General features: G+C 39.7%; 1 protein-coding gene across 2 annotated transcripts in view; it reads left to right on the top strand.

Moving 5' to 3' along the window:
• The window catches only part of LOC122788855 (annexin A5-like), a 379,122-nt gene that overhangs the window by 237,530 nt on the left and 120,390 nt on the right, over positions 1-21,202 (top strand). For both annotated transcript variants that reach the window (XM_044055751.1, XM_044055753.1), the window contains exon 8: positions 1,139-1,195. In XM_044055751.1, coding sequence (XP_043911686.1) covers positions 1,139-1,195 — 57 coding nt within the window. The remainder of the gene's footprint in view (positions 1-1,138; positions 1,196-21,202) is intronic.

Genomic DNA, 21,202 nt, shown 5'->3' with positions numbered 1-21,202 from the left:
CTTTTGCTGTAGCAGGCAACTGAGAAAATGTCAGGAAAATCCTACTAGGACAGCTGAACTTTATTTGGGGTTAATCAGTCTCTTTAATTGATGGCAGGTGTGCACCTAAAGACTGAATGTTGTAATCAAAAGGTGCTTCAAAGTAAAGGCTGTGTACACTTGTGCAACCAGCTTATTGTACGTTTTATTTTTCCTCTAACAGATTTTTTTAATTGCATTGTACAGGTTATAGGTCGCATTAAAGGTAGGAAAAGTTTTGAAATGATTTATTGTGGTCTCGTTTTTTTTAATATCACAAAAAGCTGGCAGTTTAGCAGGGGTGTGTACACTTTTTTTTTTTTTTAATATCCACTGTAGTGTTAGGCCTTTGATAGCACCTTAAGAACTTCTTGGGAGATTGGGGGATGTAGATGCAGGTATGGAATCTTGAATATAGAAGGGGAATGGGGGTAGATTCAGAACTAAATTTGTCTGAAAAGAGTATGATTTTACAAGGCACTGCAAAAAGCTGGCAGTTTTCTGAGATCTGACTTGGATAAGGCTTTATCCTTCACCTGGGTAGCTGTTGTCTCCTATTTGCCTTTGGTTCATTTAGGGTAAAAAGTTTAAGATTAGCAAGAGTGTTGACATCTTGAATTTAAACTTCATTTTGTGTGCAATGAGTTGTATTATGGAGCCTGTTAGGGTTCCACTATAGGGGGTTATTTTTATAGCCGTTCACTATAGGGGGTTATTTACATAGCCTAGTGCCTCAGCCCTGGGGCCTATATAAGCTAGCCAAAAAGGTTCCCTGGCTTTCGCCACCCAAGAAAATTTTCCTGTGCCCCTGCACATAGAATGTGGGGGTGCAGGATTCCATATCGGGAGTTTGGGTTAAGATGGAAGGGACTCAATTCTCCAGTTGTAAGAAATGCTATCCCAAGAAACAAATACAAGGAAATTAACATTGCATAGTAGAATCTTGGGCGAGATTCATTTTTACGTAGCTGTTCTACTTGTCCTAACTAGTTGTATGCTTTGTACTCGCATGCCACTTTGGAACCGATCAGAACTGATTTTTAAACCTTTTGTAATACTGTAATTTTATATAAAATAATTGCATACAGTAATTAATAGTTGCTACTTCTCTCTGTTTCAGGCAAAAAGAGATGACCCTTCTTTCGTAGATCAAGCCGAGGCTAAAAAAGATGCAAAGGTATGCTGCCGTCCACTTCAATTAACTTAGTGAGCCAGGCTGGGATAGGAATTCTTCGTGTACCGTGGCACATCGGCATGATTATGTATGCATGTTTGAGTAAAGAATGAGGAGCTCAGCAGAACTTTGATAAATGGATGCACTGTGACTATGTAAATATCTGTTATAGTTGTAAGGTGACATGGCATTTACTTCCACTGTACTTCAAATGGTCACGAGACATGGTTCTACAGTAGAGTAGATTATCCAAAGGTAGATTATCAGAACCAGCCTTCCAAAGTTTTCTGGTAGGAAAAATCAGTCTGCTTATGTAAACGTGCATTCACTTCATGTTGTTTTTTTTTTTCAGCTAGTAGCCAGCTTGTGTGTGAAAAATACTGTCCAATGGAGTCACTGAAAATGTTAGTGTATTCCCGCATACAGAAAAAAACAAGACTTTAGAAGTTTTTTCTTGTTGAATCGTTTGATTATTCGAACTACCCTACCCTAGGTCCCAATTAGTTTGGATAATCAACTCTACTGTACATGAGAAGGTAAGTTTAACCAGTACCAGACATTATCAGTAGAGTGATATCAGTCTGAAGCATATAGGATGAATTGGAGTACAAACAGGTCGAATGGATTTACTCTGAAAGCATGACTTAAACTGTTATATTGTTGCTGGCTATCAAAGTAGATGGAGATCAGTGGAAGCAGGTGCAAATAGAAAATATGGAAGAATACGCTTGTGAAATTTAGAGCCTGGATTATACACTGCAGGGAGTTTGTATTATGGTGAAGGTTGGAAGGGTATCTGTGGCATGCATTATTCGGGTACATGCATTTACAATGAAAATGTGTATAATGGTGAATGAATGTAATGCTAGCAGAAGACTTTGAACTTGGAAAAGTTGCACAAGATGTGAAGCGGCATGTAGTATTAGTGTGAGCTTTTATGACGAGGGAAAGAAAGCCCATTTTATATCTGAGGACAGAAATATAGTCTTAATTTGACGGATGAAATTAGAGAAGTAATAGGTTTTTCACATGTGGTAATGCTGACTAGGGAGAGATTTGTAAGGGTATTACCAAGCTAGCTGGTAAAATAACTAGAGTACTGAAACAAGGAATAGTACAGTTATGCAAGGATCATCTTCTAGTGAGGCTTTTCTCTGAAACATGGAAGGAATGGTGGGCAAGTTATAAAAATATATATGCAGATGGAAAATAACAGCATCCCATATGGAAAGACCAGAATGAACCATTATACAAGCACGTGTCCTATAGTCTAGAGACAAATGTATAGAGAATAAGGAATGACCAAGGCAAACATTATTTGAAAGTTAAAAAGTAGATGACTGTAGAATAAATCACTGTTCCACTGGTTGGAGCCAATTCCTTTAATGAAGTAAAAAAACAACAGATCCAGTTAAACACAGAGCGCTTTCATCTGCAGGTAGGCAAACTTCATCAGATAAAATCCCACTACTACAAAGAGCTTTATATGTGTGTGTACCCAGAAACTTTTCCCATTCAATAATTCAATTAAACAGTTTAAAATTTTGATGAAACAATTTAAATCAATTGAAGTGAATTAACATGCAAGAATACCTGAAATGATAGTCACACTTTGTTTAAAACTCAGAGTTGTTCCTTTGTTAAAGGTTCATGAAACTGTGTCAAATATTACTTAAAAATACTAAAATGACGTAAAAGAATGATAGAAATGAAGATAAATATAGGTATAAATATATATAATTTAAGTATTATGAATATTTTGAATATTTTAAAATATTTAAAAAAAATTTTTGAATATAATATTTTACGTAAAAGCATAAAAAGGTTCATGGTGTAAAAAGTGATCATGGTGTAGAGAATATATGAAGTGTGTGTAAATACTGGTTGTAATGTTCTGTCAAGGAAGATGAAAAGGTAAAAGTACAAGTTTAATCCCTTCTGAATTTTAGTAATACAGATGTTGGGTGAAGAATAGATGAATAAGTAAAGTTGAAGGGATTTAAACAATATTGTTATTTGAAAGTTAGAAAGGAGGTATCTTATGTCGAAGTAAACAAGCAGTTACCGGGCTGGATGGAGCCAATCAGTTTTCTTTTAAGACTTGTAAAGACAAAATTATCTTCATTTTTTTGAATGAGAAGATGAGAGAAAGGGAAAGCTGAACAGGGTACTAAAATTTCCTATGGAAATAAGGTATCTAAGGAGCTAGAGATCAATTACTTTCCCAAACCGCTAAATGTATTAACTTTAAAAGCAGGCAAAATCCAAAAGCGTTGCTATTAAAATATGGACCAAATGAAACACTGTGGCAGATGCAAGTCTTGAACATAGTGCTGGAGGATTTTGCAAGCTTGTAGCATTAACTATTGTGGAATGCCTGAAAATACAGCTATGATATTAATGGGCTAAAGTGAATCCTGACTAATGAGGTGTCGGGCAAGGATTCCCTATGAGCATTTTTATTGCATTATTTATGTATGTAAGCAATGAATGGATGATATATATTGAGACTAAATGCCTTGGCATGAGCATAGGATGCCTTTGTCTTGTGTAAATGATAGTTTTTGGCTCTAAACTATAGTTGCAAAAATAGGGAATGGCTAATGGAGGCAAAATATGTAGTTAAGGATAGCTTTTCTGAAAACTGGAGCAATGGGACAAAATAAAGGGCTGTGGAGAATTTAGGCTTTTAAACTGGAGTTCTGTAATTGGGGGGTATGCAAATGTTGTATAGAAGAGCATCTTTACAGGTTTTTCACTAATATGGAGAACAAGATTAAATTGTGCTAATCGTAGTTCTGCATCTGTCTTGTTCATTTTCATTCCTCGAAGTACAACTCTGCCAGTTTCTTCTGATTCTTGGATCAGACTCTTGAGCGCATACCTTTACCCATAATGCCCCTTACTTGCCAAATTACCTCAGATAGTTTGCGGCTGTTAAATATGCCTGAAGGCATAAACACTTCATTTTCTATTTCTTAGTTTAATTATTACTAAGAAATAGAAAACAGCCAGCGTAGGGGCTCAAACAGGGAACAATGGTTCCCATATACCTCATCTGGTCTCCCCCACAGGAACTGTACTGGGGAAAGGAGGTCGGAAAGTTGAATGAAAATGGATAACACAGATGCATAGTTATGGCGAGTACATAAATTTTAACATCTGTTTTCATTCCTCAATGTTTAGGACAGTCCCCAGCTTGATGGTCTTGGGGGGGGGGGCCTTATGGAAAGATATTCCAGAGAACTGCAGAGCCGAAAGCAGCCCTCTTACTGGATATGATCAACTTGTAATAAGCAATAAAAGTATGTGGAGTGGGCCAAGTGGCCACAGCACAAATGTAATCAATTGAATGTCTGGCTGGAAAAGTGGATATAGTCATGGATCTAGTCAAATGAGCCTTTGGAGATTAGGCAAGGACAATCATCTTGGAGAATATGCAAAGGAAATGCAATTTGTTATGCATTTTAGCTATGGTAACTTTAGATATCTTTTTCCAATTTCCTTTTATCAAAGGAAACTTACTTTTTTGGAATCTGTTCTATGGAGGCAAAAATGACGTCTATGCACATCTAAAAGATGTAGCATGTATTCTACCTTATTGTCAAATTTTGGAAAGACTGGTAAATTGATTACTTGATTCATGTTTGACTCAAACAACTTTTGGAAAGAAGGGTTTGTACATAAGGTCACTGTCTTTGTGAAACGAAATAAGACAGTTTGGTAGAGTGCTTGCAGTTCCGAAACTCTCCTTGTTGATGCAATGGCAACAAAGTAATTTTTCCAAGAAATTCTAGGTCCAAGTTAGCAGAAAGTTCAAAGGAGGATTGAGTGTGTAAGCGAATATTAAGATCCCAGGTTGGAGTAGTCTCTTACTGGGAGGTCTAACAGAAGGGGACCCTTTGGAAAAGCCTTGCAAATTTTAGAAGAAACTAGGAGGAAGGCATTGTGTCCTCTGTGGTAATTGGAGAGGGCTGCAAGCTTGACTTTTACGGTGGTGAAATTAACACCCTCCTCAAATTGAGGCCAAATCTAATCCTGCAGGAATTGGGGTTGTAAAGGGATCCAGCGTTTTGTTCTGCCCAATATGAAAATATTTCCATTTCCTCTTGCAAGTCTTCCTGGTGGAAGATTTTGAGAAGAGGCCAAATTCAGACCAACTGGAGAGGAAAGCCGAGACTGTCTAGCCATCATTTTGAGTTGGACAAACCGTGTTCTTAACTTTTGAGGCCTTGAATGTCCAGATGAATCATTCTGAATGGGTGCTATGATATATCTGGACTGGGGCCCAGTGTCTAAGGCAGACAGATAATGAAGACCATAGGAATGGGAACCACATCTTCTGAGGACAGAAGGGAGCAATGAAGATTACCTTGATCTTTAAACATTGTCCTTTTTGTAGAAATTTGGGTATTGAGGGAAGGGGAGGATAAGCATAAGATAACAGTGGATCAAAACTGGACTAAAGCATCCATGACCCCACATGAGGGGGGACTAGGGAAAAGAACCTGCTGCACTTGTTGAGGAGAGAGGCAAAGTTTGCAGCAAGGTTGACCCCCAGTGAAGAAAAATTTCCATCAATACAGGATTGAGACCACTCGTGCAGCATCAGGATGGATCTGCTGAGCTTGTCTGCTGGATTTCCCCAGAATGTGCATAGCTACCAGAAAGCAGTGGGAGATTGCCCACTACCAGACTCTCATTGCTTCTTGGCAAAGGGGGATACGATCTGATTTTCCCCCGTTAGATGTACCAAACCACTGACACATTGCCTGGATAGCAATCCTGCCTAGAGAGAGAGCTCTGAAAGGCCTGCAACACTAATACAGCTCTTATCTCTTAAGACATTGATAGGCAAATTGGTCTCTTCTGCTGACCACATACCCTGAACAGTCCATCCCAAGAAATGCCCCCCCACACCAACTGGGAAATGTCCATGGCCTTTGGGGGAGAAAAGATAAATGGATATCATTGATGGAACTTGTTGGACTGGATCCACCAAAGCAGAGAATCCTTGCAAACCTGCAAAATCTTAGGATGCTATAATTGAAGTTGAAGCATCAACCATTGCACCCATAGATCAGTAAGGAGAATTCTCATGTGAAAGCGAGCCATGGATAATAGGGTGATTGCTGCAGCCATCAAGTTGAAGGCCTTACAAATCCATCTTGCACAAGGTTTGGGATGGTCGAGAGGGAGCCATGGGTAATAGGGTGATTGCTGCAGCCATCAAGTTGGAGTCCTTACAAATCCATCTTGCATGAGGTTTGGGATGGTCGAGAATCTGACATGTAATATCAAGGAATTCTGTTCTGAGGAAAAAATGCAAATGGGTCTGTCCAGGCAATCTCCTATCAACTCTTAAGAGGTGAACTGGTTGAAGTTGGGTTATCAAAATAAGCAAATGCTGAATCTGTGCATTCCTGAGATGAGCTGCTACCACTGCCATGTATTTGGTGAACACACTGTGGCACCAAGGGGAAGTGCCCTCAACTGATGACTGGCTCCCAGCCAAAATAGGAGATATCTTCGAGTGGGCCTGTTTTGATGTGATGACATGCATCTTGAAGATTTTTAGAGCACATACAGTTGTCCTGTAGAGGCAGAATGGACTGAACCATGACCATCTGGAACTTGTAGAGGCAGAATGGACTGAACCATGACCATCTGGAACTTGGAGTTCAATTTATTAAACTGATATCTAGAGTAGGTTTCAGGTCCCCGGCTTTCTTTGGCACTAAAAAGAATCTTAAGTTCTGAATCTTGCTTAGTCTGGTGGGACCCCTTTGCCTCTCTTCTAGCAGCTTTTGTATTTCTAATGCTGCTAACTCCCTCTGGGGTGGATCACTGGGGAGACGCTACTTTTGTGAGGGGTTTTGTGAAAAGGGAATGAAGTGTCTTCTGAATATACTTTGCACCCAAAAATCATGTGATGGCTGTCGAGGTATTTAGGTGCAAGGAAAAGTGTACCCTGGCTGCCTCCAGAGAACTGTCAACTTTTCAGGAGCACTGAAAAGGTCTAAGAATCTAAAGACCTTTGCTTCTAGGACTCCCTTTGCTGTGAGGATGGCGTGTTCCATTATTTCCTGTCTATCTCTGGGAGAAAATTCCTATGCAAGTTCTAAAAAGGTTCTCCATTTTTGTAACCACATCCTACCACTATACTGATTCCTTGAGAGAAGTCTTTGTGGGATAGAGAAACTGGCTCCAACAGCAGACAAGGTCTTTCCATCTTTCTCACTGAGGGAATGTCTCTTAACTGTTGGCCCAAACTGGGAAGATCCATTAGTGGGAGCATTAAATCATCTTTGAAAGGGCTCTGCAAAATCGGTCTCATCCGGGCATGTCTCCTTATGGCTGAACCAGCAGCCCATGAGGAGCCTTCAGCAGCATGAGATTAACCTTATGGATGCGTTATGGTCTGTAGGATGGCCAGTTGGGAGGAGTAAGCTTTCTTCCTGCCCATATGGACCCTGGGGTAGACAAGAGTTCCTTGATAGTCCATCTGTAACCTAGTAAAAATGTGCCAGATAGTTGAGCAACTGCAAAGCAAAGGTCACAAAGCATAAACATGCTTTCCAAATCTGTTAAATGCCCTAAACTGTTAGAAGGGTGGACAGCTAGTTCCTCTTTGGTGGCTGCTGCCACGACCGTAGCCTCTACTGGGGTTCCCTTACTCCAGTGCAGCCAGTAAGATTGTGGTAATGCATTATACACTATTTCTAAATGTGTTATGACCATTTGCATGATTGTGTATGTAGTAACTGTACTTAAGTTAAGGTGAACTGTACTTAAGTTAAGGTGCATAGGTTGGGTTACTTATCAAAAAATTGAAAGTTTAGCAGTGAAGGTTGCTTATTGGCCACACTATTGCCTACTGAAGATTCAAAGATTTATATAACCCTCCTGAACTTCCCATTGCTTTATGCGTGCAATAATTTACACACTATAGGTTTGTTGCTTCATAAATATTTGCTGCCCTCTGTTGTGAAATTACCCTCTTTGATTAGCCCCATTGTAAATCAAAATTTTTCTAATGTACTGGATCATAGTGGATGTAAAAAGCCTATACTAGTATTCAACACAATTTTGGAATTGAGGCTTTAAAATATTTTTGGGGCGATAGTCCAATAGCTTGTATACAAAAACAGGTTCACTTTTGTTTAATACATAAATTACTTTGTTAAACTCAAAATTTAGAGAATGGCCATGGGGGCATCTTTTGCCCCATGTATGCCAACTTGTGGATTTATTTGAAGTAGAATATATGTATAGACAGGATTTATGCAAAAATGTATTAAAATATTAGATTCATCAATTTGTGTATAAGGGGGGTTATGAATTTAGTTTAAAAATTTTATACAGAATTTAGAGGATAATTATCTTAAATTTGGTGGACTTCAGTATGGGAAAACTGGCGTTTCTGGATGTCCAATTAGAGGGTTTAAGTCCACAGTTTTTAGGGTGGTGGTCATTTTTTTAGATGGACATAGCTGCCATCACCCGCATTTACTTGAAGCACTTCCTGTGGGGAAGTTTTATGTATTCATAGGCTATGCAATGATAAAGATTGGCAGATGGAAGTACATAAGATTAATATGTTTTTGGAGAGGGGCATGACAAAGGGTGGAAAGGTCAGTAAATAGGTCATGTGTAGATGGAACAAAGAATGGACAGGATGATAAATGAAGGCAGAAATAGGTTAACTATTAATGAAATGGCTACTTGTAAGAAAGTATATTTTAGTAATTACAATCGCTTGTTCACTAAATATATTCACATTTTATTGGGCTTTTTGTTAGATATTAAATTTTCTAAACTTTTTCATACCTCTATGGTATCATTTAAAAGGGGATGTAGTGTTAAAGATTCTTTTTCATAGGTTTATTATACCATATAATACTTGAGGGAATATGGGTACTTTTGCATGTGGTAATTTGTTCAAGTTGAAAGTACATTGTAAGATGTTTTGATTAAAATTAATATTTTAATTTTTGTACTAAATGGAAGACATCATTGCAAAACTGAAGGTATTTACGCACCAATGTGATTTGTTTAACCTAACCTGCAAAGGGCTAACAACCATATGTCTAATTGTTTAACGTACTAGAGATCTGTTCTATTCTGTAAATGCAAAGTGCTTCTATTGAAATATTTCTCTTGTTTTGTAACATGTAATTAGCTACATCTTGGAGCCTTTCTCCCCGGGCCTCCACTGAAAATGGGCTCTTTATGGCACAGTGGACTTCCCTTGTCATCAAACTTAAATATAGGGGAAAGTAAGAAGGCCTTCAAGCTAAGATTACAAGAATGTCATGGTTATAAAAAATGCTAAGCTCAAGCGCCCTTTGGCCACTTTTTAAAATGCATCATAATAGTGATCCAGAGAAATTAAGGGGTACTATTTTGGAAAAAGTAGCTGTGTATGATAGTTTAGACATTAAAAGTAAACTTCTGTACAGGCAGTCCTGGGTTACAGACATCCGACATACAGACAACTCCGATATTATACAGGCTGCTGCAATGTCGGAAATAAAAAAAAAAAAAAAAGTTACCCAAATCTGTGAGAGATCAGGAGTGCAAGCAATGTGAGTGAATGCAGGTATGAATGGGGAAGTGACAGAGAATTAGACAGCGAGGAAGTGATCCCCTAAGAGGTGGGTGGTTGCATAAGGGGAGGGGGGTTAGTTATGGAATAAGTAGGTTGTGTGATACCTCTCAACCTCTTGGAGCAAGAAATCTGGACAAGGCCATAAATTGGGACAAAGGTCCCAAAGTAGGGTTAATTTTAAAATATTGCTCTTACAGACATAGGTTTTATATTGGGATAGGTTTTGTAGTAGGAGTTTTCTGAAGGGTGTTAATTCTGAAACTCCTGTTTCTAATTTGCCACTAATTTGCTAGACAAACATTTATGAAAAATGGACCAAAAAAGGCAAAAATCTGGACATTCTGAGAATCTGTACGGTTGAGTGGTATGGGTCACTGTGTGATTAGTCCTCCAAAGCACTGCATTTAATAAGACACCTTAAACCAGTTATGCTGATAGAAAGTATAGCTCATAAGTAAGGTAGTATAGCTACAGAATACAGTATGTTTATGATTTTTATTTGGAAGTGTTTTTTATGCCAGGAAAAGTGAAATACTAGACTGAGGTAAAATATTTGACCGAAGGGACATTTTAATAAGAACCATATGTATGTGTTTCAACTTGTATACAAATTTGACTTGGACAGACTAAACCTGATCGCGTCCTTAACCCAGGGACTGTTTATTCTGAAATAAGGTATCCTGCCACCTGCTGGTCTGAATGTAGATTACAATTGGAAGCTTAGTTTGAATTTAAATTTCAATTGCTTAATGGGATGGGTCTGGTGCTTTTATTGTGTTGAGTGATGGTGTAATTTAATTTTTTACTCCTTGAAGGCTGTCTATGCACGAGAGAGTTTGTATTGGTTTTATGCAGTAAATATTCTTTGGATTCACTAGCCATTTTGCTTTTTTTTTTTTTGTAAATTTCCTGCTATCCACATTTGCCTCAGACTACGGGAAGACTTGAGTGAGGAAGTTGTGGAGGGAGGGCAGGGCTACTTCCTAGGAGTCTCCTGTAAAATGGGAGACCCAAGTCTAGGAGACGCAGGTTCTGGAAAAAATCTAGGGCTCCAGATCTGCAGAGACTTTGCCACAGAATTTGTCTGATCTGAAACTTTTAAAGGGCGGCTCTGAACTCTGAGCAAGTGCAGGAGACTTTGTAGTGGAGTGCTTCCTGTGCTCCCTCTGCTCCGAAGACCTTTGCTTTTTCATGGCAGTTTGAGCCCCAGAAGTAGAAGCAATGGAGGAAGCAGCTGGCAAAAGACCCTTAAGGACCAGGACCAACTTATTCCACCTGTTACTAATTGCAGTAGTTAAAACACACCGATCTCAGACACTTGCAAACGAGACAGGCCTAAACAATATGCATTCCCTGTGGGCATCTGAATTTGGTATCTTTTGCCCACAGGAAGTTTACTTAAAGCCAGTAGGTTTGTCAGCCATACCAATGACCAAACTGTACTCCACCTCTAGCCAAATAGAAAACAATGGAAGAGAGGACTACACTATATAAAGATTTTCCCCAAAAAAAGGTAGAATATCTAAAAGGTATAGAAATAAGGCCTAGTACCAACAGTGGTACAAAAGGTTATGTACATGGTATAGAAATAAGGCCTAGTACCAACAGTGGTACAAAAGGTTATGTACATGGTATAGAAATAAGGCCTAGTACCAACAGTGGTACAAAAGGTTATGTACATGGTATAGAAATAAGGCCTAGTACCAACAGTGGTACAAAAGGTTATGTACATGGTATAGAAATAAGGCCTAGTACCAACAGTGGTACAAAAGGTTATGTACATGGTATAGAAATAAGGCCTAGTACCAACAGTGGTACAAAAGGTTATGTACATGGTATAGAAATAAGGCCTAGTACCAACAGTGGTACAAAAGGTTATGTACATGGTATAGAAATAAGGCCTAGTACCAACAGTGGTACAAAAGGTTATGTACATGGTATAGAAATAAGGCCTAGTACCAACAGTGGTACAAAAGGTTATGTACATGGTTTAGAAATAAGGCCTAGTACCAACAGTGGTACAAAAGGTTACGTACATGGTTTAGAAATAAGGCCTAGTACCAACAGTGGTACAAAAGGTTATGTACATGGTATAGAAATAAGGCCTAGTACCAACAGTGGTACAAAAGGTTATGTACATGGTATAGAAATAAGGCCTAGTACCAACAGTGGTACAAAAGGTTACGTACATGGTTTAGAAATAAGGCCTAGTACCAACAGTGGTACAAAAGGTTACGTACATGGTTTAGAAATAAGGCCTAGTACCAACAGTGGTACAAAAGGTTACGTACATGGTTTAGAAATAAGGCCTAGTACCAACAGTGGTACAAAAGGTTACGTACATGGTTTAGAAATAAGGCCTAGTACCAACAGTGGTACAAAAGGTTACGTACATGGTTTAGAAATAAGGCCTAGTACCAACAGTGGTACAAAAGGTTACGTACATGGTTTAGAAGAGTAAAGGGACGAAGGCAAGAATGGTAAATAAAAATTAAATTCTAGTTTTTACTCAAAACCCAACAAAGCACTCTAGACTTTAAAGAATGTAATAGTGACCAAATCATTAGTGTGACAAACATTATCTGGAGTAATCTAGCAAGTAAAGGGCATTAAGGACAAAGGAAGGTGTTAGTCGGATCCAAGAATCTAAAAAGATTCAGTCTGATCAAAGGTCAGATCAGAGACCATGTGTTGAGGAATGAATGAAAAGGATGCCAGATCGATGGTGTGCAAGATGAGAAAAGGCTAGAATTGCTTAACCTACTGGTACATGTGGCTTTACTGAATTTATTTTCAGTAAAATGAGAGGAGAAAAAGGAATGGAGTGTTCAAAAGAATAAAAAGCAGTGAATACATGTGACTAAGAATAAGATTATGGAAATTTAAATATGAAAGAAATGGAAAAGGAACAAAAACTATGTAATGTGAAGGAATAATTTTATATGGAGCCTCAAGGAGAGATGGATGAAAATGTAGGGAAACCCTCAGTCCTATAATCTCAAATGTGTGCTACCCCATGAGACGTTGATAATGGTAAAGCTTTTCGAATTGCCTGCCCATAAATCCAAGCTTATACCCACTTAAAAGCATATCGATCTCCACTGTTAATTCAAAATATAGAATGCAAGTATATAATAAAAGATTGAGTACAGTAGAGCATACAAATGACTGAATTCACATTTGAGGAAATCTAATATGGCTGAGGTTTGTATAGTGTGGGCATGTGCAGAATCTAATGTGGCTGAGGTTTGTATAGTGTGGGCATGTGCAGAATCTAATATGGCTGAGTTTGTACAGTGTGGGCATGTGCAGAAAAATGAATATGCAACTGCATGCAGTGCGACTGGTTTGTGGGCTAAGGTTAGAGAAAGGGTTTGGTAAGAAGTTTAATGTTGCTACCTCTAGTGAGGGTAAGAACAGGCTGGTCCAGGGCATTGGAATTAATGAATTCCAGGAAATGTTGGGGAAGTGTTGGTACATGAGGAGTTTTCTCAGTTAATGGAGGGGTAGTTGAAGATGCCCAGTATGGGAGTGCTAGGTTGTACCCTAATATTCTCCAGGGTGCTTGGGAACATGGAGTGTGAGTCATAGCAGGCTATGACCTGAATTGCGGTCTTACCAATGTTGGCCACACCTGAGGTGTCTTGGATGCATTGTATTGGGCTACCAGTCTGGAGGTGTGCATCCTTTGAATATGGAAATGCCACTGGCTTTGGAGCTTCAGTCCAATTTCTGGGGCCAAAAGTTGTGGAAGGAGTTGTAGCCTGGTAGTGCAGGAGTGCTTTCTGCTGGCTTGAACCAGGTCTCTGTTACAGCACAAATGTCTGTTCTCCATTTTAAGGAGTGCTTTAGAGTGAGGGCATTTTGAGATTTAGACTTCTAGCATTGAGCAGCATGACCCTCAGATTGCATTTGTTTGTAGCCATTACAGTGGTAATTTGGTCTTTGGAATACAGACTATAAAAGGCACTATAGGGGTGGCAAGAGCCTTGGCCAGTATCCAGAAGCCCAGGGGTGACTGTTGCAGGCCATCTCTTTCAAACGCATCTAGGTCAGTCAATCATGTCACCTCAGGCAGACAGGTACTGGATCCCTTTACTGGATCCCTTTAGAATGACACCAGAAACTTAGCCAGTTATTCATTTTCTCCTTGTACTGTGATATCATTCTGGGTGATGGTAGGAATGCTACTCAGAGCTAGGGTCATACCCGCCTGGGCTACATACTTAGCTCCTCCATGTAATCCAGGGAGGTACTTCTCAGGACATGTACAAGGACAGTCATATTTGTACCTGTTGAGGGACTGGAGTGTGCATTGTGGTGGATGCTGGCTCCTGACAGGCAGCGGAGTGTTTTCTCCTTATTCAACCTAGTGAGTGGGACATCAGTGTGCCTCACTGTCTAGTCACCTATGACTAGTGTGTTGGGCATGCTGTTTTGCCTTAAGGGCTTTGGTTGTAGTCACCTATGACTAGTGTGTTGGGCATGCTGTTTTGCCTTAAGGGCTTTGGTTGTAGTCACCTATGACTAGTGTTAGGCATGCTGTTTTGCCTTAAGGGCTTTGATTGAGTGGCACTCTGTTTACGAGAGTTGGCTTGTGATTAGTGTTGTGGTAGTGTGTTCCTTCCTTGGAGATCTCTGCTGTTTGAGTAGCTTTTTTAGAGCCTCCGCAAAGGTGGGTGTATGGTTTGTGTTTTTGTGAAGGCAGTGCTGGTGTGTTCTGGAGGGCTGTGTTCCCTGTGGTGTGGTGCAAGTGTTGACCTTCTCTTGATCAGCTATTCTGGACTTGGCTGGAGAGTGTGTGGCTTCCGGTTTGGATATACAAATGCATCTCTTCCAAGTCTGAGTGTTGGGAGGTAAGTGGAGAGTGTCTTTGGTGTACATGAGGCAGTTGCTCCATTGCTTCAGGATGCCCAAGTTCACCAGGTTAATAGGAAAAAGCACAGGGAACTGATGTTTAGACATGCCTGGAGGGGTGGGCATTAATAAGTACTGGATCAGTTTCCTTGTAGAACATTAGTGTTGGTAGCACTTGTGTGCTTCAGTAATTTCTACAAGAAGTCTGGTATAGTGCTAGACTAAGCTAGTAAAGGTGCAGGAGTGGAGAGAACTAGCAGATCTAAGAAAAATTGAAGAGCAGACGTTGCCACCGCTCAGAAGCTTGGTCCTGGATACAGCAATCTGTATCTGGACTAGACTAGTTACAGGAAAGGTGAGAAATGAGTGCAAATGTGAGCTTTTTAAACTAGAAAGTTGAGAGATGGAAAAACTGCCCAAACTGCCAATAAACTAAAATTTCTGGGCCAGAAATCACTCAACTTGTGGTAGATAGGCTACCCAGTGCTTACCATTCTCACTGAGCTAGAAGGCTTCCCTCCAGCACAGAAAGGCTTGGAGGGCTCTGAGGTTTACAAACAGTCCTGGATACAGCAAATCTGTATCTGGATTAGACTAGCTACAGGAAAGGTAGGAAACGAGCTTAGAATTTTTTTTACAGAAAAGTAGCTAAAACAGCACTAAAGTGTGGTGCAAGCTAGCACACTTGTGTGTAGCAGTATTAGAGCAAATATGGTTTAAATAAATGCATTTTTTTTCAAAATGCATTCTGAACTGAATTCAATTGTTTTATTGACCTCTGAACAAGTGCCAAAAAATATAGTTACCAGCTGAGAACCACACTCAGTCAAGAACACAGGGAGATTCTAGCAAATTTTTTTTAGTAAAGTGGAAAGGGAGAAAGGAGGAGCAGAAGATAATTCAGGGTTAAGAAACTAAGTGGGTTGGTCTTCTCAAATGTTCTCTGTATTAGGTAGAATGAGCTAATGACACTAGACTGGGAGGAGTGTTCCAGATCAAATTTACAGTAGGGGTGGGCAACTGCAAAGAAACCAATAGGAAGGGGGGTGGGAAACTTAAATCAGTTGTATGATGCACTCCTTGGCAGGAAATCAGAACAAACAGATGTTTAAGAAATGGAGAAAATTTCCAGTCAATACCTTGCACACAGTGAAACTAACTACAAAAGATTTACAGTGTTGACAGTAAAAACTTTGTTTCAGGCCCTGTGAGGCAGCCATTTTAGTACAACTGTGCAGATACTTTTTACTGTATTTTATAGCTATAAACTATGCAGTAGACAAGTGCTATACATATCTAGAATAAACAACTAGTAAAATAAGCAAAAACAGGTTACTTAATGTTCTACATCACAGATAAGTTTTGTTCAGTGCCCCTCTGATTAGCTCAGTGTGAAATCTCTTAGCATGATTTATAGATCTTATTATCACTTATTTCTCAGTTTTATAGTATTGCTGTTAAATTTAACAGTTTGTAAGAACAGAGTTTGATTCCCAATTTTTTGTAATAAGTTTTCTAGCAAATGCCAACACTCAAATATTTTGTTCCACGTCTTTATCTGCAAAAGCCATTCATTAGTATTTATCTAGTTGGCCAATTATCAGACCATAATCCCTTAAACCTACTTACTACTTTCCAACATGCATTTAATTTTTCACAATCCATAAACGTGTCCATCATTTTTTGCATATTTAATACATCAACACATTGAAGTAATTTTACTAAGCTTGGAGATTTTCTAGGGAGTAACATTCTATGTATAGATTTCCACATAAAAACTTTCTACTATAAACTGACTTAAGTTTTATTCTTACCATTTGAGTCACTTAATCCACTATCTAAAAAGTCCAGAATTTTGTATCAAAATACTTCCGTAACATGGACAAGCTTCCTTTGTTGGTCAATTTACCTTTGATAGCATTCATATAGCCCTATAATGGGGGAATAGTGTTCTGTTCCTCTTCACTCATCCACAAATTAATTTATTTTTGATGGACAATATTAACTGGTTAACAGATTTATCCAACTTATCTTTCATTAAATATTCTGCTTTTCCTTTTTCAAAGCAGTCTGACAGTAATACTCATCATCTTTCGGCTTTTCCTGTTAGGGGTCGCCACAGCGGATCATCTTTCCATTTCTTCCTATCCTCTGTATCTTGCTCTGTCACACCAACCGCCTGTATGTCCTCTGTCACCACGTCCATAAACCTTATCTTAGGCCTTCTTCTTTTCCTCTTACCTGGCAGCTCCATCCTTTACATCTTTTTCCCAATATACCCATCATCCCTCCTCGGCACATGTCCAAACCAACGCAATGTCATATCTCTTGCTTTGTCTCCAAACTGTCCAACATGAGCTGACTCTCTAATATACTGATTACTAATCCTATCCATCCTAGTTGCACAGAGTGCAAATCTTAACATCTTTAACTCTGCCACATCCAGCTCTGACTCCTGCCTTTTTGTCAATACCACTGTCTCCAACCCATATAACATAGCTGGTCTCACTACCCTCTTGTAGACCTTCTCTTTCACTCTTACTGGTACCAGTCTGTCACAAATCACTCCTGACACACTCTCTTCTCCACCTATTCCACCTATTCCACCCTGCCTGTACTCTTCTTCACCTCTCTTCCACATTCACCATTACTCTGAACTGTAGATCCCAAGTACTTAAACTCGTCCACCTTTACCAACTCTACTCCCTGCATCCTCACCATTCCTCTACCCTCCCTCTCATTTACACACATATGTTCTGTCTTGGCCCTGCTGACCTTCATTCCTCTGCTCTCTAGAGCATATCTCTACCTCTCCAGAGTCTCCTCAACCTGATTCCTACTCTCACTACAGATCACAATGTCATCTGCAAACATCATAGTCCATGGGGCCTCCTGTCTGATCTCATCTGTCAACCTGTCCACCACTGCAAATAAGAAAGGACTCTGAGCTGATCCTTGATGTAATTCCACCTCCATCTTAAACAGATCTGTCACTCCCACTACAGTCCTCACCACTGTCAAACTACCCTCGTACATATCCTGTACCACTATTACATCTCTGCCACTCCCGACTTCCTCATACAATACCACAACTCTTCTCTAGGCACCCTGTCATATGCTTTCTCCAAGTCTACGAAGACATAATGCAACTCCTTCTGACCTTCTCTGTATTTCTCCAATAACACTCTCAGAGCAAACATTGCATCTGTAGTGCTCTTTCCTGGCATGAAACCATACAGCTGATCACTAATCACCTCCCTTCTTAACCTAGCTTCTACTACTCTCTCCCATAACTTCAAGCTGTGACTGATCAATTTTATCCCTCTGTAGTTACTGCAGCTGTGCACATCACCCTTATTCTTAGGTACCAAAACACTTTCTCCACTCAGGCATCCTCTGACTTTCCAAAATTTCATTAAACAATCTAGTCAAAAATTCCACTGCCATTTCTCCTAAGCACCTCCATGCTTCCATTGGTATGTCATCTGGGCCAACAGCCTTTCCATTCTTCATCCTCTTCATAGCTGTCCTTACTTCCTCCTTGCTAATCTGTTTCACTTCCTGATTGACTATCCCCACATCATCCAACCTTCTCTCTCTCATTCTCTTCATTCATCAGCCTCTCAAAATACTCTTTCCATCTACTCAACACACTCTCTCCTCTCGAGTACCTTTCCCTCACTATCCTTTATCACCCTTACTTGCTGCACATCTTTCCCAGCTCTGTCCCTCTGTCTAGCCAATCAGTACAGGTAATACCCATTTCGTTTTAATTGATTTTAGCTTGCAGATTTCTCACCGTGCTTTAATACAACTCCATAGTGACATGCTATCCTTCTCCATCGTACTAAGTATGAAATACCTTAAGCACAATCCACCCCTGTATTTAGTTTGCTACATTTTAGAAATCTAATCCAGTTAAGTTGAAGATGAAAACTAATTTTTTAAAGAATTTTTTTATGCAAGTACTTTTTAGTAAATTGTCTTCCTGGACTTGCAAAGGAAAAGTATGCCTTAGGAGACCCTGGTCGTCAACAAAATAGCTGAAGCATAAATGCAAATTTTACAGTATAACCCCTAAAACCAACCAAAGATGCCTAGTAAATATTGACCCCACTTTGTTTTAATTGACTTGTTTGTGAGATTTAAATGTAAAAAAACTTTCCCTGCTAATAGACTACGATTAGATAAATGTGCTTTTCCCAGTGTTGGACTATGAAATCCAAATTATTGCTTTGCATTCCAGCAAGAATACCAAGCTCCTTTAAAACCAGCATCAACAAAATATCATTTGCCCTGTAGCACAGCACTGGCTGTCTGTTACTGATGAAGCCACAAGAGAATTCAAATCGCTGTACTGCTGTTAGTATGTCACTAGGGAGTTTTAGTAGTGCTACTGCAACAGTGATTCAGAGACCTGAAACAACCAGATGGAGCAATACAATTGGCAACTTATCAGCAAGTCTCTGAATGGAACACAACATAGGTAGAATTTAATCATGCAAGTGTTCCTTGGCAACTCATGCAATGCTGTTGCACAGATGCCTACAAACATGCATGAGCATGCACACAAAACTACACCCACACACATGGGATAGACCTCCCCAAGCATGCCCCACTTACACAGCTTTATATTTTCCTGAGATGGTATTAACCTTGTTCCTGCCATAGGCCTCAATGGGTGAAGCACCATCAAAAGATGGTGTACATTTTAATCGCGTCACTCCCAAATGGTACGTAGAGCTTGTCTTTGAATTCCTCTAACCAGCTATTCTGATGCCATCTGAAAGGCTTTTGCGAAGTGCACTATTAATTTGCATTATCAATGCCCTTTGGCTGCCATATTTGCATGTGGATCTCTTTAGAGAGATTGCCATGGTATTGTATGCTGGACACTTCACAGCACTGTCATTGTGTAGCAGTCTTTGAATCAGTCCCTCATAATGCACTGTGATCCCTGCTTGTGCGGTGGTTTTCAGAATCCTGCCCTTGCTCTCATCCCAAGTGCCTTAATATTCAAAATGCTCAGCTTACACCATCTTCCACTGCAATCAAAAGTTTTAGGGAAACAGTATCCCCCTTACTATGTAGCTCACCCCCCAGCTGACTTTGCAATTGGCAAAACAACCTTCACAAAAATAGAATTGGGACACCAGGAATCTATTTCAAATTTAATATTTGCAACCAAAAACAGTAACAAGACTGAGTCAAGGCAAAATTGCAAATTTGAGAACTAGTGGTTATAATACTCCTACTTTCTAACCCCTAGGCCAGAGAGAACTTTACGTAAGCATTCTTGGTGTTGCTTGTACAACATTTTTCTAATTTACTCTGTTGCTTTAAAAAAAAAAAAAAAAAAAAAACTGTGTATAGTTTAACAGGTTCACACTAGGCAACTAATTTAATTTAAAACCTTACTGGGAGGTCACAGCAGTTCCCTTACTATCCCTGTCTATAAACTCCATTTGCGGAGGTGGTGTCTGTGATGTCCATGTTTGAAACTTGGAACATGAACATATGGCAGTTGGGGCCTTCAGTGAAGAGTTGGCTGATACAGAATGTGGGAAGCTGAGGTTTGTAACCTTGTCTGCCAGTGCGATTTTAAAGGGACTTTTTTTCGTTTTCCATCTGAGGTAACCAGACTGGATTTGGGATGCTGCTGATAGGTTGGAATATGGATTGGTGATGGTATGGCTGGTGGAAATTGAAGAGTCTCTTGTTGCAGTTGGGCCTGAAGGTAGCGGTGGTTGAGGGTCTGCGATGTCCAATGGAAGGTCAGAGGATTGGGACTTGGATGCTGGTGGAGGAGTGGTCATTTGGGCTTGCAGGCAGCATTTGAGAGTCTATAGGCATTTGATGGAAGGTCAGAAGGAAGGACTGGGCGTTGGATTTGCTGGTGATGGGGAAGATGATGGCAGTGTTCAGGAGCGATTGCTGTAATCCTTGGAATTGTGCTCTGTTTTTGAAGCTTCTGTGCCTTCGGTTGGCTTGTACACTTGCTATGTGTTTTGTATTTTGTTTATGCATGAGCTTGGAGAAACATAATTTCATACAGCTGTATACTTGGGTATGGTTGAATGATAGTTACTTATGACTTTTTGACCATAAGGGACTTGTGGGCTTGACTTCAGTTGACTTTATGGTTACTCATCCAATCATGTAAATCACATTTAAAGATGGCAAAGTAGTTATGTAGTGGAAGCATATCCAAGAAGTAGAGGACCATTGGAAGATGTCTCATTAGCAGGTTCTGTTTGTCTTTTGTATAGACTTGTCCCCAGGGCTGACATTTGTATTTTCACAAATGGGTCAAAGGTTATTCAGCTCAGGGTCACTCACTGCCTTGTCAGCCAGACAAATCTGACCTGGCAAAGCCCGTAACTGAGACTAGTGATCGTTTAGGCATTCTGTGTAGAATAGGAGCACATACCAAACTTTTTTTCAGTAAGGAAACCTAATACTTTTTAATTACATGTTTAATGTACATGCATCTAGTTTTAAGTTAAGGGTTTTATTAGGACAAAAGGTGAGATCTAATAAGG

The sequence above is a fragment of the Protopterus annectens genome, chromosome 14.part0 (genome assembly GCF_019279795.1).
Source record: "Protopterus annectens isolate FY-2018-M chromosome 14.part0, PAN1.0, whole genome shotgun sequence".
In the NCBI taxonomy this organism is placed as follows: domain Eukaryota; kingdom Metazoa; phylum Chordata; order Ceratodontiformes; family Protopteridae; genus Protopterus; species Protopterus annectens.
The sequence above is the reverse complement of the archived record's forward strand: the minus strand, read 5'-3'. Positions and strand labels throughout refer to the sequence as shown.